Source organism: Oculina patagonica, chromosome 9 (genome assembly GCF_052425735.1).
Source record: "Oculina patagonica isolate OP01 chromosome 9, crgOcupat, whole genome shotgun sequence".
Taxonomy (NCBI): domain Eukaryota; kingdom Metazoa; phylum Cnidaria; class Anthozoa; order Scleractinia; family Oculinidae; genus Oculina; species Oculina patagonica.
In genome coordinates this window covers 5438143-5453967 of record NC_135766.1, presented here as the reverse complement: position 1 = coordinate 5453967, position 15825 = coordinate 5438143, and the positions used below count along the sequence as shown (strand labels likewise).

General features: G+C 39.3%; 1 protein-coding gene across 4 annotated transcripts; it reads left to right on the top strand.

The window, feature by feature from the left end:
• Positions 1-240: 240 nt before the first annotated feature.
• Positions 241-15825, top strand: LOC144665283 (uncharacterized). Of its 4 annotated transcripts, none has more exons than XM_078526504.1 (6): positions 241-513; positions 4169-4609; positions 5526-5597; positions 6611-6775; positions 13684-13806; positions 14267-15791. In XM_078526504.1, exons 2-6 carry the CDS (start codon positions 4195-4197, stop codon positions 14524-14526), a joined length of 1035 nt encoding a protein of 344 aa, XP_078382630.1. In that variant the 5' UTR covers positions 241-513; positions 4169-4194; the 3' UTR covers positions 14527-15791. The 4 variants fall into 4 exon arrangements, with proteins under 4 accessions (XP_078382630.1, XP_078382629.1, XP_078382628.1 ...); XM_078526503.1 differs by lacking the exon at positions 241-513 and adding an exon at positions 543-664; XM_078526502.1 differs by lacking the exon at positions 241-513 and adding an exon at positions 3223-4093 and having other exon boundaries at positions 14267-15825.

Here is a 15825-nt window from a genome sequence, read left to right as displayed (position 1 = left end):
CGCTTCACTTAGTTTGACATGAATTCATCTCGCTTCACCCGTCCCTCGTGAAAAAAAGGGGTACATCGGCGTGTTGCAAAATAGAAATTCACGATGGGATCCCAAAAACAATAAAAAATATCTGTTAACTGGCAAGAAGTTCGGTGCTTACTTCGGCTACTATAACGTGCGAATCACTAAACGCTGAGCAGAACTTCCTATTTGTTTTCAAATTATATCTTAAGCGATGCTCTCACTCGGTGCTGCGACTAGCCAAGTGGTGTGATCCGACTGGTGACTCAATCCACCAATCAGAGACAGCCTTGAAGACGCGTTGCATGCGGACATTTTAATGCAAACTGATACTGGAGTAATGCTGCAATCAGAGTAAATCATTAATCGTTTGGCGCGAACATCGCTAAAATAAGCCACACAAGAAAGAAAGATTGTCAGGATATGGTTTCCTCTTTGACAGTTGAAAAGAGTTTTGGCGGCGGAATGAAGCAATGTGGTAGAGAACGCTTCAGGCTTCAGGTACCAAGTAATTACTAAGATCAGGACCTTATTACCTAAGACCAAATATGAATTCTCCATACTGACCTCATACATTTCTTATTATGTTTGTTGTGAGAATTAAGTGGTACATGAAGACAAGATAAGGATCTGTTTGCTTGCAGATGCAAAGGTACAGTTAGGACAAACTAGCTTTTAAAAAGTATAAGATACCTTTATCCCATCAAGAGCCACAAAAAAACCTGTCACATCTAAATTTTTTCAAATAAATTATCTCTCTTCGTAAACGTTTTTGAAAAATCAATGCCAACTGCCCGTGATCAGCACAGCGTGACTGGTGTGACACAGCCTTTGTTTGAAGCCATCAGCCCTGAACATCACATCACTCGTGATCACAAGTGATCAGATGTGGTGTGATTTCCTACTGACCCTCAATCAACCAATCAGCAGCCTGGCTTTTGTTTAAACCAAATTTAATTGTGGGGGTGTCTATTAGGGAGCTATGGCATGATTTTTTTTCTTAGCTCACAGGCAGACCACCCTATGTGTTCGTGGTTAATTATTGTTGACATGGGACGAACAAAAAAAATATTGAACTATGAGGGTTACCGGCCTTCGGCAGAAAGCTATTCAGCTCTCTCAATTATTGTCTACTTATAGCTAAATACTGTATTTTTTGCACAAGCGTGCGCGGAGATGTCCTAGATTTCCAATGCTTTCTATTGTTACTTTATGGAAAACTTGAAATTCTTAAAGAAATCGCGACTGAAAAAAAAGCACTTCCAAAATATTTTCGCACTTGGGCTGTTTTACTTAAATCAAAAAAAAATGTTGTCGCTGTACTTGTGCAAATTTAAACAGGTTGAACGTTAATGTAGTGTATCAAAAGTAATATCGTGAAACGTAATGTAATGTATTCTACAATTTGTAAACTTTTGCTGGTGTAGCGCTTTCGTGAATTTGTAACTTGTAATTTGTAACTAGTGTCTGTATGTTTGAAATAAATAAATAAATTAACAAAAAAAAAAAAAAAAAGAAAGCTATTCAGTAACAAATAGGCTTAAAACGGTCCACACAGGCGAAAAATCACTACAAATGAGTCGACTAACATTTCATTTAACTCTACTGAGATATTAAGAGCGAAGTAAAGTTTAGATATGTGATTTCCAGAGCTTTATTAGTTACCCCCATAGATTTCAATATTTTTTTGTTTGTCTCATGTCAACAATAATTAACCACGAACACATAGGGTGGTCTGCCTGTTCGCAGCGTCAGTCAGTTTAAAACCAAAAATCAACATGTAAAACAAAACGAAAACGGTTGAGTTCCACTCAATAACAATTCTTCATAAGAAATTGTCCAGCATCGATCTAGCATTTATGCAGTTGACAGTAAACAACAGTATTAAACTTTTAAACGTAGTACAAAAACTGACGAAAAAAAACAACAAACCCTTAGATTTTTGTTGACCAAAACCACTATTTGGCTTGTCTTGGTTTAGCCTGCGAGAGCAGACGCATTTCCGGCCGTCGCTTCTCTCCGCCGAAAAGCGGCGGAGAGAAGCGAAATTAAAACAGTATCTATTGATTGCAATATAGTCAGTCGACTCTCTTAAGAACGGACACCGTCGGGACCGGCTTCAACTGTCCGTCTTAGAGAGGTGTCCGTCTTATATGGAGTTTAGTTACAGTAAAATAACTGAAAAACGGCAGGGACGGGACCAACACCATCGTCCGTTTAAAAGAGGCGTTAAGAGAGAATTGACTGTATTTCAACACCATTGACATAAACACCCAATGGTTACAAGCGTATCGAGTATGTATCTGTTCTATTAATCACCTCATATCAGTCATTCAACCGCTGATATGAGGTGGTTAGACGGCCCATGGGGTCCACCAATCAGAGGCAGTCTTGGGAACTTGCAAGCTAAATATACAACTTTAATTGTGTTTGTGTTTTGATCGCCTAGAGTCAACCTCTTCAAGCAAAATAATAAATTTCGATTTCTTTTAGTTATATTGACGAAATAAATTAAAGTAAAGTTAAGCTGTAATAGAATCAACATTTGCCTAGTTTTTTCAGATTCCAAAGAAACAAGAGTTTCTTTCGGCAGTACAACCAGTTGAGTGTAGCGAGGCGGAAGAAATTATTCAAGAAGTCGAAATTCAATAGCAACACTTTCGCTTTTGCAGAGTCACCAAAGCGCGACTGGCGTGACATCTTCGACGTCATAGACTCTTAAGTCACACCACTCATGTTTACCGTTCACGTTAGTTGTGGTGTGATTTTGACTGTCACTCCACCCACCAATCAAAGGCTTTCGAAATCTGTGGTGCCTCTAACGTGCTGTGGCATGATAATGGAAATAAACATCTAACTTAGAGAAATTTAAAATGTTGCTTGCTAATCATTATTTGTGACTTCCTGAAAAGTTCCCCTAGCTACATAAAGAAAAGTGAACAATGAACAGGTTTGCGTACGTCACGAAATTTTTAGTTCGTAATTTACAGACAATTGTAAAGATGCCAGGGGCTGGGTCATTAAGAAAGAGCGGTTTTGAATGGAAAGTGCAAACTTGGCATGACAATGAGAAATATAAGGAAATAAACGTCTAAACAGTATGTAAAATGTCGTTTGGTGATCGTTAATTGTAGCTTCCTGAGAAATTTCCTTAGATACATCATCTAAAAAAAAAAAAGAAAAAAAAAGACTTCTTTCAAAATTCTTAACTCTAGATCTTTCTCTCTCACAGCCAATCTTTGTGTCCATCTTTGTGGGTTTTTTCTCTTTGAATTTGAGACCCTTTTAGGTGAAAGGGCGAATTGCTGTTTCGGTATAGGCTTTCTACTTCCGTTCCGTGTTTTTCGCCCCTCATTCACATGCAATAAGCGCGGAACAAGTATTAATAAGGCCTTTCTTACCCTTATTATTTTAAATAATGTCTTCCCACTAACCAGACAAAGCCAGGTTAAAAATATTTAAATAAATCTTCGATGTTTACGCACACACAAGACCACAACGCAATGAGGTTGTGGTTTCTATTTTTATTCCAGTTCACAGAGAACATAACACTTTATGGTATTTGTCGCGTATTTAAAAAGCACCTTTCGGTCAAACAAATATTTAGTTCCGAGTGATTAGTCATGAAATCAGCCGATTTGTAAACAAACCCCAATGCCCGGAGGTCCAACAGCGGCGCTTAAGGGAAGAACTCCTGGGAAGTTTTTACACTCAGCGCTTTCTAGTACTAAATGAGCAAGAGTTTGCAAACATCTGCAATAGCAAGAAAAAAGCCTAGGGGTGCACGTGTTGCGATTGGGTTCATATCCACTTGCTAGGGATCTGAAGTGCAATATTATGATGCACGCTATCTCTGATACCTATGTAGTAGTGTCCCCCCCTGAACCGCTTAAGGAAGTGACCCGGAACTTGAGTTCCTATTGGAGCAAGTTGTATTGATTATTTCATGGTTGCACAGATAACAGCTCAATCAATGCAAACGTGAGAATTAAAAGCACACATATGTCAACGACCAGCAAACATATTCTTGAACCCCTTGCAAAGGAAGGTCGTAGACAACATCAATTGTACGCTTGTACAGGTACTTGCATGTACAGTTCTAAAACAACGTTTTTTGCAAAGTTTTGTGACAAATTCACCTTTTATTCCCCCTCAGCAAAACAAGATCAGCAAACTCCAAACATGGCTGAATGTTATTCGCGGCCAGCTCGTCATTTTGAGCTGGAGCACTGTGTTCGCTTCCTTGAGTATAAAAACTCTTCAGAGCAGCTTGAACATCCAGCTTTTTCACGATACAAGACCTTCATTACCAGTGGACCCGACACAGAGCTACTACGCTTCCAGAGTTCTCTACGAGACCACGACGTGAAGAAAATTCTTCTCTACCTCCGAAATTTTGAGATCTGCGATCTCGCCGACTACGAGAGAATTTCTAACGACAAACTCTTTCCTACCTCAGAACTGAAGGTGGCAGAGTTGGTGACGATGATATCGACGAAAGATCCGCATGCTTTCTGGTACTTTGTACACTCAGTGAAGAAGTTTCGCGGACGGAATGGACTTTTTGAGTTCTTTCACGGCAATATCAATTGTTGTGGTGAGTTTAATTGTACATCCGTCAGTTCGTATCGAATTGAGCTAGATCGCGAAGGACCAATGAAAATGAATTTAAGGGGTGCCGCGAAATTGAAACTTATTTAGCTTTTCGGAGAGTTAGAAGACCGCATCTTTAAAATTTCGGCGCTAATTGCAGAAATTTGTTGCCTTTTAACTTAGATTTAAAATGTTTGCTAGAGCTAGACGGTAAATTAATCATTTCGATGTCTGGGCTCTACGGCGAGATATATAGCAATGTGCTAAGTATAGCTGAGTTTGCTGTCAGCTGACCATTATTTTAAGTAAAAGGGCTTACAAATAACAATAAATAAATGATAATGAAATAAAAAACAACCTTAAACGAAGTCGGCAGTGTTATCGAGAAATTAAAACACGCTAACTTAATTCGGGAGTTAAAAAAGTTTAAACAGCACCATTACATAATGCGTCAAACTAACTCAGAGTTAACGGCAGAAGTCAGAGCTATTTAAATATATTGATCGATGTTAATATTAAACTGATAACAAAGCTATACTTCAGGGGATTTCATTCTCGTAGACGTACCGGTAAATAAATAAAAAGTTATGGTGATTATTACATGACATTACAAGAAAGGGGCCGCAACTTCGCGAAAGGTTACCCGGTGTAAATCGGCTATAAAAACTTGTCGTACCTTAATACGACAAAAAGGCAGTTTATATAATATTTTATGTCTTTATCTTTATTACAATGTAACGTATACAGCAATGCAATCTATGTCTTTTATATATCTTCTTAGTTAAATCCCGGGGTTTAATACGAACTAGATCAAAATTAAAAGATTTAGCGCTTATTTCCATAAGGCCTCTTTGCGCCTGTTGGCGCTTAAAGCCGTGAGGCCCTAACACGCATTGCTTTCTTTTCTTTCAATCTTTCAGTTTGCGAAGAAGTGCATGCGAAGGAGAAGGAAATCGATGAAGCTCTTTCGCCGGTCCTCTTTATTCCTGAAGGTATACTTTAATGACGCAATGCCTTAAAATATCTAGGGACGAACTACGCATGCTTTAAGAAAATCGATCCCATGATGTAATGCAATGGCGATTTCCAAATATGGGAATGGATACGCTTGTTTAGTAAGCTGACGTCATAGAAACGGAACAACAGGAAGTAAACAGGAACCCGCCATGCTGTTCCAAACTGGTTTAACTGGTATTGATGTAAACTAACGTCACGCAATTATGAATGTCACTGTGTTACATACACACTGATCAGAAGTAGCTATGGATACCATATGTCGGGTGACTCTGTTATGGGCAAACGGTTTAACTGCAATACGAACAAAATCAACAAGGAGTTTCAAAAAGAGTCGAGACTGCATTTATAGAGGATAATTTTACATGCCTTGATGCCTTGCATCACCCCAGTTCTCCTTTGCCCATGTTGTTAGGCTGTGGGCATTACATTCAATGGGATGTTCAGCATCCACGTTTTTTGTTTTTTTTTCGATTATGTGCACGTTTTGGGTTTCTGTGAAAGGGTTACAACTATTTTGAAACTGGTTGTAGCTCGGTTCGAAAATAATAAGGGCGATCGTCCCTCTCAAGAGGCCTGGGAAAAATAAGCCCGCTTTGATTCCCTACCGGTTAATATGTTTTTGCAGAGCACACGTCTATATTAGTGTTTTCTAGCACTCTAAAACATGCAGTGATAGTAATCCTGCTGAGTCGTTCCCAGTGTACTACAGTTCGGTTCACACTAGAACACGGACAAATTGTCTAGACGGACAAGTCGTCTGACGATTTGTTCGTCTAGACGACCACGTCGTCCTTGAAAAATGGTTTTCCAGACGGCCAAATCGACGAACAAATTCAGACGACTGTACGTCCACAATCGTGTCCTGCCCGTTTTCACACTAAGACGACTTGTCCGTCGAGATGATTTGTCCGTCTCTAGCGTGAAAACGGCCATTGGGACGTTTAGTGAAGTTCGCCCAATTTGAAATTCTTTACTTATCCTTATCCAGAAAACGAAACAGCCCTTAGCCAGGTTCAATGGCCTCACCTGACGCTGAAAATCACCAACTGGCAATTATTCCACACATTTAAACGTTCACTGGAATGCAAGTTGAAGGAAGACATCAAAAAAGAGGTGAACAGGCGTGGAAAGATATTCAAAAGGCGTGTAGAGGGTAAGGCTGTCATGAACATATTCCAGGGGTGTTGGTAGGAAATAAACCAAATTGATTGCAAGGCTGGTACAACGGCAGGAGGGCAAGATTTATTGGCCAATATTTCAACTAGCAGAGCTAGTCTTCTTCAGGGCCAGTACTATAATACAAGGAAAATAACGGCTCTAAAATTTGAATTTGGATAATATAGTGTGAGTTAATGTTTAACTAATACAGGCTATATAAAGATATACGGTGACAAGATATATAATAATAATAATACAGTCGAAGCTCTCTTAACGGACACTCTTGTAAGCGGACAGCTCTACTTACGGCCACCTTGTTAGAAACCCCGTTTTTACTCCCATACAAACTCTATATTTTTACATTCTCGTAAGCGGACATTCCCGTAAGCGGCCGCGGACACTTTCCGAGATTACGACTTAGACTTTTTCTTTGTTTTTAAGCTCCCGTAAGCGGACACCGCAAAGAAAATTAAAAAACCTCGTGTATCTTGTATTAATCAATCAACTTCACATCGCCGTTCGTCACAATGATTTTTTACTGTAATTACAGTACCCGTGATATTTTAGTGTTTGTTTGGTCGTCATCCACGTCCAGTTACATTTCGAAACACCACCAACATGCATATTACCATTATGTTAGCTGGGCAAGCTCCCGTAAGCGGCCATCTATCCCCTACACCTCTAGTGGCCGATTACAAGAACCATTCTCGTAAGCGGCCAGCTCCAGTTGCGGACACTTTTTTCGCTTCCCGAGGGTGTCCGCTTATGAGAGCTTCGACTGTAATAATAAAATTGAAAAAAACAAAAATAATGAAATTGTCAATGTTCATTTCTACGGTTAATACCATTAGGCGCAAGTGTTTGGCCTCTGTGTATCAGGTAGGCCTCTCTAGCCTTTCTGCGGGATGCATTATTTGTCGGTTGGAGTTCCAAAGGAATGAGTGTCATGTCTTGGATAGAGTGATCAGGTAGATTAAAATGCGTAGGTACTGCTGCTGAAGCGTTAGCGTGTCTGGGATTGTTCGTGGCTTGTCTATGTTCAGCGAATCTTTCACGGATACTACGTTTAGTTTCCCCTATGTATTGTTTCTTACATTTGTTACATTCTATCATATAAGTTAAGTTTGAAGATTTACAAGTTATGCGATGCTTGATTTCTCGCACTACTCCCGTGTTGTTGAAAGTGTATGTTCTTCTGCCATTTTCAATGTGGGGGCAGGTGAGACATCCGTGTTTCGAGTTGCAGCGGAAGGTGCCATGAGGTTGACTAGGTTGGTTGAGTGGGGCGTTTACTGGCTGCTTGAGTTTCGCGCGAACTAATTGGTCACGAAGGTTAGGTGATCGCCGGTAAGCTACAACAGGTGGTTCTTTGTAGATTTCGTGTAAGCGTTCTGTGGAATGGAGAATGGGCTGTTTCTTTCGCAAGATTTTGTTGATGTTAGGTAAGGCTGGGTTATAAGTGAGGATAAATGGAACTCGGCTAGGTTCCTTGATTTCATGAAGGTGTTCTTTTAAAGTGTCTTCTCTGGGAATTAGTTTAGCTCTTGATATTTGGCTTTTTACGAACCGGTTTTTATATCCTCGTTTTGTGAGGTAGGTTTGTAGCTCTTTAGATCGGCACTCGAAGAATTCGTCTTTGGAGCAAATACGGCGTAGGCGGAGAGTGAGGCTGTAGGGTATTGATTTTTTGGTGTGGTACGGGTGACTTGAGGAGTAAAGCAAGTACTGGTGTTTATCAGTAGGCTTGCAATGAAGGTCAGTTTCTATTTTACCATTCTCCAGATGGATATTTACGTCTAAGAAAGGAATAGAGGTGGTTGAACGTTCGCTTGTGAATTTTATAGTGGGATGGATGCCGTTAAGGTAGGCAATGAAATCATCGAGCTTTTCGTTTCCATGTGTCCAAAACATCAAGACGTAAATATCCATCTGGAGAATGGTAAAATAGAAACTGACCTTCATTGCAAGCCTACTGATAAACACCAGTACTTGCTTTACTCCTCAAGTCACCCGTACCACACCAAAAAATCAATACCCTACAGCCTCGCTCTCCGCCTACGCCGTATTTGCTCCAAAGACGAATTCTTCGAGTGCCGATCTAAAGAGCTACAAACCTACCTCACAAAACGAGGATATAAAAACCGGTTCGTAAAAAGCCAAATATCAAGAGCTAAACTAATTCCCAGAGAAGACACTTTAAAAGAACACCTTCATGAAATCAAGGAACCTAGCCGAGTTCCATTTATCCTCACTTATAACCCAGCCTTACCTAACATCAACAAAATCTTGCGAAAGAAACAGCCCATTCTCCATTCCACAGAACGCTTACACGAAATCTACAAAGAACCACCTGTTGTAGCTTACCGGCGATCACCTAACCTTCGTGACCAATTAGTTCGCGCGAAACTCAAGCAGCCAGTAAACGCCCCACTCAACCAACCTAGTCAACCTCATGGCACCTTCCGCTGCAACTCGAAACACGGATGTCTCACCTGCCCCCACATTGAAAATGGCAGAAGAACATACACTTTCAACAACACGGGAGAAGTGCGAGAAATCAAGCATCGCATAACTTGTAAATCTTCAAACTTAACTTATATGATAGAATGTAACAAATGTAAGAAACAATACATAGGGGAAACTAAACGTAGTATCCGTCAAAGATTCGCTGAACATAGACAAGCCACGAACAATCCCAGACACGCTAACGCTTCAGCAGCAGTACCTATGCATTTTAATCTACCTGATCACTCTATCCAAGACATGACACTCATTCCTTTGGAACTCCAACCGACAAATAATGCATCCCGCAGAAAGGCTAGAGAGGCCTACCTGATACACAGAGGCCAAACACTTGCGCCTAATGGTATTAACCGTAGAAATGAGCATTGACAATTTCATTATTTTTGTTTTTTTCAATTTTATTATTATTATTATTATATATCTTGTCACCGTATATCTTTATATAGCCTGTATTAGTTAAACATTAACTCACACTATATTATCCAAATTCAAATTTTAGAGCCGTTATTTTCCTTGTATTATAGTACTGGCCCTGAAGAAGACTAGCTCTGCTAGTTGAAATATTGGCCAATAAATCTTGCCCTCCTGCCGTTGTACCAGCCTTGCAATCAATTTGGTCAGGAGCCCATGGGCTCCTGATTTGGTTTTATAAGCACTTAGAGTGACGTCTGGTACGAGCATTTCTTGAACAAGAGATCCGGCAGCAGAGAAGCCAAGCAGTTTTTTCTTCGTTGCGTGGTCCCCTGCATCCAAACTGTTTTTGTGTTGGTAGGGTTTGAGGGTAAGGGGTTGAAGAAATTAGGTTGTGCGTGGATCTCGGGTTGCACAGAGCATTCATAAATTCAAGACTGATTCGCTTACGATAAGGTAGTCTTTTAGCTTCAACGAAGCGGAAACTCACTCTGAACGGCCCCTTGATACAACAGTTATCTTGAAGCCTGACCTCTACGTATTCGTTCTTTCCAAAGAAAAATCTTTAGGGTTTGTACAGGATCGACCTATGTAACGATAGTTTAAGTCGTTTTTCTGGTAAAAGAAATTACTTTCAACTCACGCTTCTATGGCTTCTTAGGATCTTATAGTGATTGAAGCCGTTTGAAGACCCTGGGAAGAATGATGGAAGGAATTGAAAACAAAAAGGACTAAATTGACACGCAAAACGACAGGGTACCGGATTTGAGTGGGAAAAAAAACTTAGAGTTCAATTTTCTTAATACACAAAGAACTTGTCATACAACTGAAGTGAATACTTTTTAAGATCAAAGATCTCTTCGAGATATCAACTTTTTTTGCATGAAGTTAGTATGAGTAGAAGGTTTATCCTGGGCATTGTTGTTCGAACATATCATGGACAGAATTCAAACGTCTTTCAGTTCAAGCATTTTTTTTATTTTCGCGGAGGAAATGCTGTATTTGTCAGTCGCGACGGCTGGGTGCTTTGTGACTCATATACTTTGGCTTGGTTAAACATAGGCACGCTAAGCGTGCAGGAGTTATTTTTTCAATTTATGGGGTGGCTTGGGGTGAAACTGGGTGATTGTCCTGTTGGGATGTTTTATGCCATGGGTTGAGCTATTTGTGTATGGCGGCCCACGGAGTCACTTTTTGCACAAAATTTGCTTGCAAACAAAATAATTTTCACGTGCATTTTGATACATCAGAACTGTTTTATTCAATACGTAAATTTTCATCATTTAATTGAAAAAACAAAAACTAATTCAATTATTAAAATGTCACAAAATGGCACGTTCTTATTCTGTTTAAAGCGGTTATTTTGTTGCTAGCTTTCTAGTAACAATTTCCTTTCTTTTGTTTGTTACGGAATACTTTTGGCTTTTTGCCAAACACTGTAACATGATATTGTTGTTTTTCTCACTTTTGTAACATGACACCTTTGTTTTTTAAAACGAACGTAACACGATACCCTTGTTTTTCTAGAAAAAAGCCACGTCTCCATATAGACATTGAACGAAAAGTACTATAATAAACGAAGTAATAAACGAATCAAATCAAAAACCACTTTCTTCGGGAAAGTTCTTTAAAGCGCACTACACCTGGAGTAATTGTTTCCTGTCAGAACTGTTCAACAAAGATTTTCGTTCATTCACAACGTAAATTCTATTCAACAAACAAGAACTAATTGAGTTATCAAATTGTCACGGAATGGCACGCTCTTAGTCTGTTTTTGCTATCGATCGTAGTTGCTTTTAACAGCAAAGTTAATACTTGTACCGGTTCATTAAATGTTTGAACGAGATGTTTTACAGTTGATTTTTATAGTTTACTTTTGCCGCCCGCTTTGCGAAGTTTGTTGGGAAATTGGAAACTTTGTTATGAAGTTGTCAATTACGTTGCGAGTTTTGCGAATATAATTGCGAACTTCGATACAAAGTTCCTAACTTCGGCCCGACTGAACTTTTCAAGTTTGGTAGAGGAGAAACAAGACATGTTGCTCGAAAGTCAGCGATTTCTGAACTAGATGATTTTAGAACTGGTCAAGGAAGGTTCAAGTAGCTTGAAGTGCAAGACAACGTTTCGCATCAGCGATCACGCAAGTGATTTGCCGATAAATAAATTTTATGCATGTAGAAATTTGGTCAAATTTTAACTTTTCTGTATGAAAACACATATTTAACGATTTCTGTAAGGCATAATCTTCACTGTCTTCAATTTCAAGTCTTCTGCGTTTGTAAACCGGATGAAACTGGATGGTTTACCCATATATAAAATTGATTTTAATCGAAGCCGACGCGACGCGACAGGGAAGACTAATTTGTTCGAGAGATGTTTACCGCTCGCGGAACATAAACGTTTTTCATTTTTATGACATTTGTTTCCAACAGTTTAGCGTAGCAAAGCCCTTTTTGATAACATAATTACAGAAGGTTTTAATAAATTCGGGCCGAAGTTGGGAACTTTGTATCGAAGCTCACAATTTGATTCGCGAACTCGCAACCTCGTAACAAACTTAATTTCCCAACGAACTTCGCAAAGCGGACGGCAAAAGTAACGACAACATTATTCTTCAAATCTACATTGTGCAAATGTTATATGTAATTTTTACTACGGTCAGGAAAGCTAGCCTCTCCAAACGTACGCTCGAATAAGAAGAATAACAAGTTAGTGTTGGGCCTTTTGCTCACGGCGTGTGCGTTGTAAGTAGGGGAGCGTTACGAAAAACGTTTTTAATCCAGGGTTAATTCACAACTCACCAATTCCGCCTCCTACAAATCTAAAATCTTCGAACGAAATCGCTCACTACAAATGTGTCAGATTGCTTTCCCCTTATAAACTACAATTTGATTGGTTCTGATAGTACCTGAAATCTGATTGGTGTGACAAACAAACATACTTCACTGACCCACTGACTGACTGACTGAATGATTACACGGGAACATCATGCCGACTAAGAGCTATTTTTGAAAAAATAACTCAAAAATGGTTAACTTATAGTTGTTTCCTTTCGAGTTAGAAAGATTTCTACTCGGCTTAATGCAGGGTTCCCGATAAAGGTTACGCACGACAGAGTTATCTTTTGTCTCGTCACGCAATCTTAACCCCACATTGAGAAGTAAATTTTCGTTTGGATATTACCAAAAGCCGCTTCTCCTCGCGTTATTCTTTACCTTGCGGCTACACATGCCATTTCTAACGACTACATTTCCAGTAAAACAGTTGCTGTTTTTTTTTATAATGGCGATGCATTAACTTCTGAACAGAAGCAAAAAGGTTTAAGCGTTTATTGCTTCCACCGGAAGTAATTTCACAACAGGCTACAAAAACACTTGTAAATATCACTTAACACATTTAATGATGTTGCAATTCTAAATTGTGCAACTCAGCAGAAATAATCAATTGTCACGAAATGAGTTCCCTTTGGTTAACTATTAGCAACGTTTTAGTGTGTGAAAGACTTGTTCCAGTACAAATTTGCGTTGTTAATCGTTTTAGGTTAAATTAATATTAGCGCCTAAAGACTTGTACCAGTACAAATTGCGTTCCTAATCGTTTTAATCGCTACCTTCGAGCGCTGAACCCCTTACATTCTTAATTGGTTATGTGACGTAAGATTTGTTCTACTCACGTTTTTGATTGTTATATAACGTTTGTAATTTGCCAAGTCACGTTTTTTCTACAAGAACGGAAGTGCTAAAGCACAACTGTAGAGTGGCACTTTACAAGTCACGCGCTTTGATCACCCACAGCGGAAAGTATTCACTTGAGAAATTAAAACAGTCCCTTGAGAGTTAACAAGAATGTGATTCCTTCCGGTTCCAGATTTATACCCACATAACTGCTATTCTCCTTATTTTTGCTTGTAAACAAGCAAAAAACGTCGAAAAAAGGAAATATTCTAATTAATCGGAATTTTTGTTGTAGAGTTACGTCAAGAGGTTGAACCGCCTTTACGAGAATTGGGACGCATCGTTAAGGAAGCTTTCAAAATCAAAGACCCGACGGTTTTGGAGGAAGCACGCAATAGCAACGTAAATGGACTTGAAGGTAAGAACACAAATCATGCAAAAAAAAAAAAACTTCTTTCTTCTTGCTGTTTTTCTTCGTTGTTTTGAGTATCAGTTTTTTTACATTGTTTTTTTTATTCTAAAGCTTTGACGATCGGAAACAAACTATCATCATCATCCTAATCATCATCATCATCATCATCATCATCATCATCATCATCATCATTTCCTCCTCCTCCTCCTCCTCCTACTTCTCATGTTCTTCCTCATCCTTATCATCATCATCACCACCACCACACCACAATCGTCATCGTCATTCCTATTATCGTCGTCATTAATGCATCATCATCTTTATCCTTATCCACCACCACTGTCATCATCCATCACCATCATCATCGTCATCCTCACACTTCTCATCATCATCATCATCATCATCATCATCATCATCATCATCATCATCATCATCATCATCAATTTTACTTGTTTTCTTCAATATTCAGACGTGGTGATAACAATCTCTAACGAACAACCGAAAGAAAACTCCGGATCTTCGTGCACCGACGATGACAGCGAAACAGCAGTCCCCGATGAAGAGGCTGGATACAAGAGGACATGCAAAGCCAAACCGAAATTTTGGGCTAATTTTGAAGCTTCTGTTGATGCTGTCGAAGGCAGAAAGAAGTACATTGCCTTTGTTTTTGTTTCTTTCTTTACCTTGTATTCGTATGTCGATTCATTTGTCAAGCTTATTCCAATTTAAGTACCATTTAAGTGGATGAGCTCACGTTCTGTTAAAAACTGTTTTGTGATTTGACGCTGACAAGACAAAAAAGTTAAGCTGACGTTAGTTTTTCTAACGTTGTTTCAATACTGAAACCGTTCGGCAGTAAGGCCGCTTGCTTTATAGACCTTTATACTCTACTTTTGGCGAGCTCACCTTTCCTCTTTGCTCATCAATTGCCAGTGAGAATACTCTGGGTAGCACTCGTAAATTTTTCAAAGACTACAAATTGCACTCACCTTACGGGCTCGTGGTTAGCCTTTGAAAAATTTGCTTGTGCTGATTTATCCCAAATCGTGAATGCAAAACAGTCCATTTTTTTTCTTTTCTTTTCGAGCCTGCGCTCGTCCTAGAACCCTTTCGGGAGTGGCATTTCGCCCAATGAACCCCTGCTAAAATATGGACTATTTTACAGTCTTTTAATCTAGGGAACAATTCATCTAATGGCATTGAATTATCAATTGCACAAAATTATGTGATTGTCAACAAGGCACGGAATGGACCTAATCTGCTTCGTTGTTTAGGGCTAGTTGATATATGGAAGTTATCGAATCTGATTGGTTGCTTCGCCCCGGGCCACATTTAGTAAAAATGTAATGGGCTCCTGGTAAATGTTACCATACCAGAGCAGACACAGTAATTATGAAAAGGGCTCAAAAAGTAGTTAACTAGGGCATAAACACGCCCGCAGGTTAAATTTTCAAGGTATCATTGGCGAGCCTACATTTATTACACATTTATCAAGGGTGTTCAAGTCGCACAGTGCAGGGGTGACAGTGTACATGTAGTGCCGTTTGCGCTAAGCAAGCTCCCGATTTAGCTAATGAAAACGTACTCGTGACTAGGGCTGTCCCAAAGATGTTCGGCAGCTTTTGGGCAACCTTTCATCTTTCGAACAACTTTCGAGCAACTTTTTTGCAGTTTCAAGACCGAAGATTTCCGAAGATTTTCCGAAGGCCATACGAATGTTTCCGAGCATTTTTCGAATTTCTCCGAAGATTAACGAAATTTGCCGAAGATTTCCGAGAAAGTTCAGAAGATGCTTCAACTTTCGGATCATTCAGCATTAAAAACTCGTCAGCAAACATGACGTCAACGGTATCTTCACGATTGTTGTATTGGCCTTTTAATGTTAGCTAGATATTTCTGTTGCAGTTAAATTGCAAGAAAATGCTTATAAATCTTACCTTCAAAGGGAAATTGTGCATATATCTGGAGATTTTTCCTCTTCAAAAGCAACGTTTAGGATATTTTAGAGAAACTTGAGAGCAACTTTTT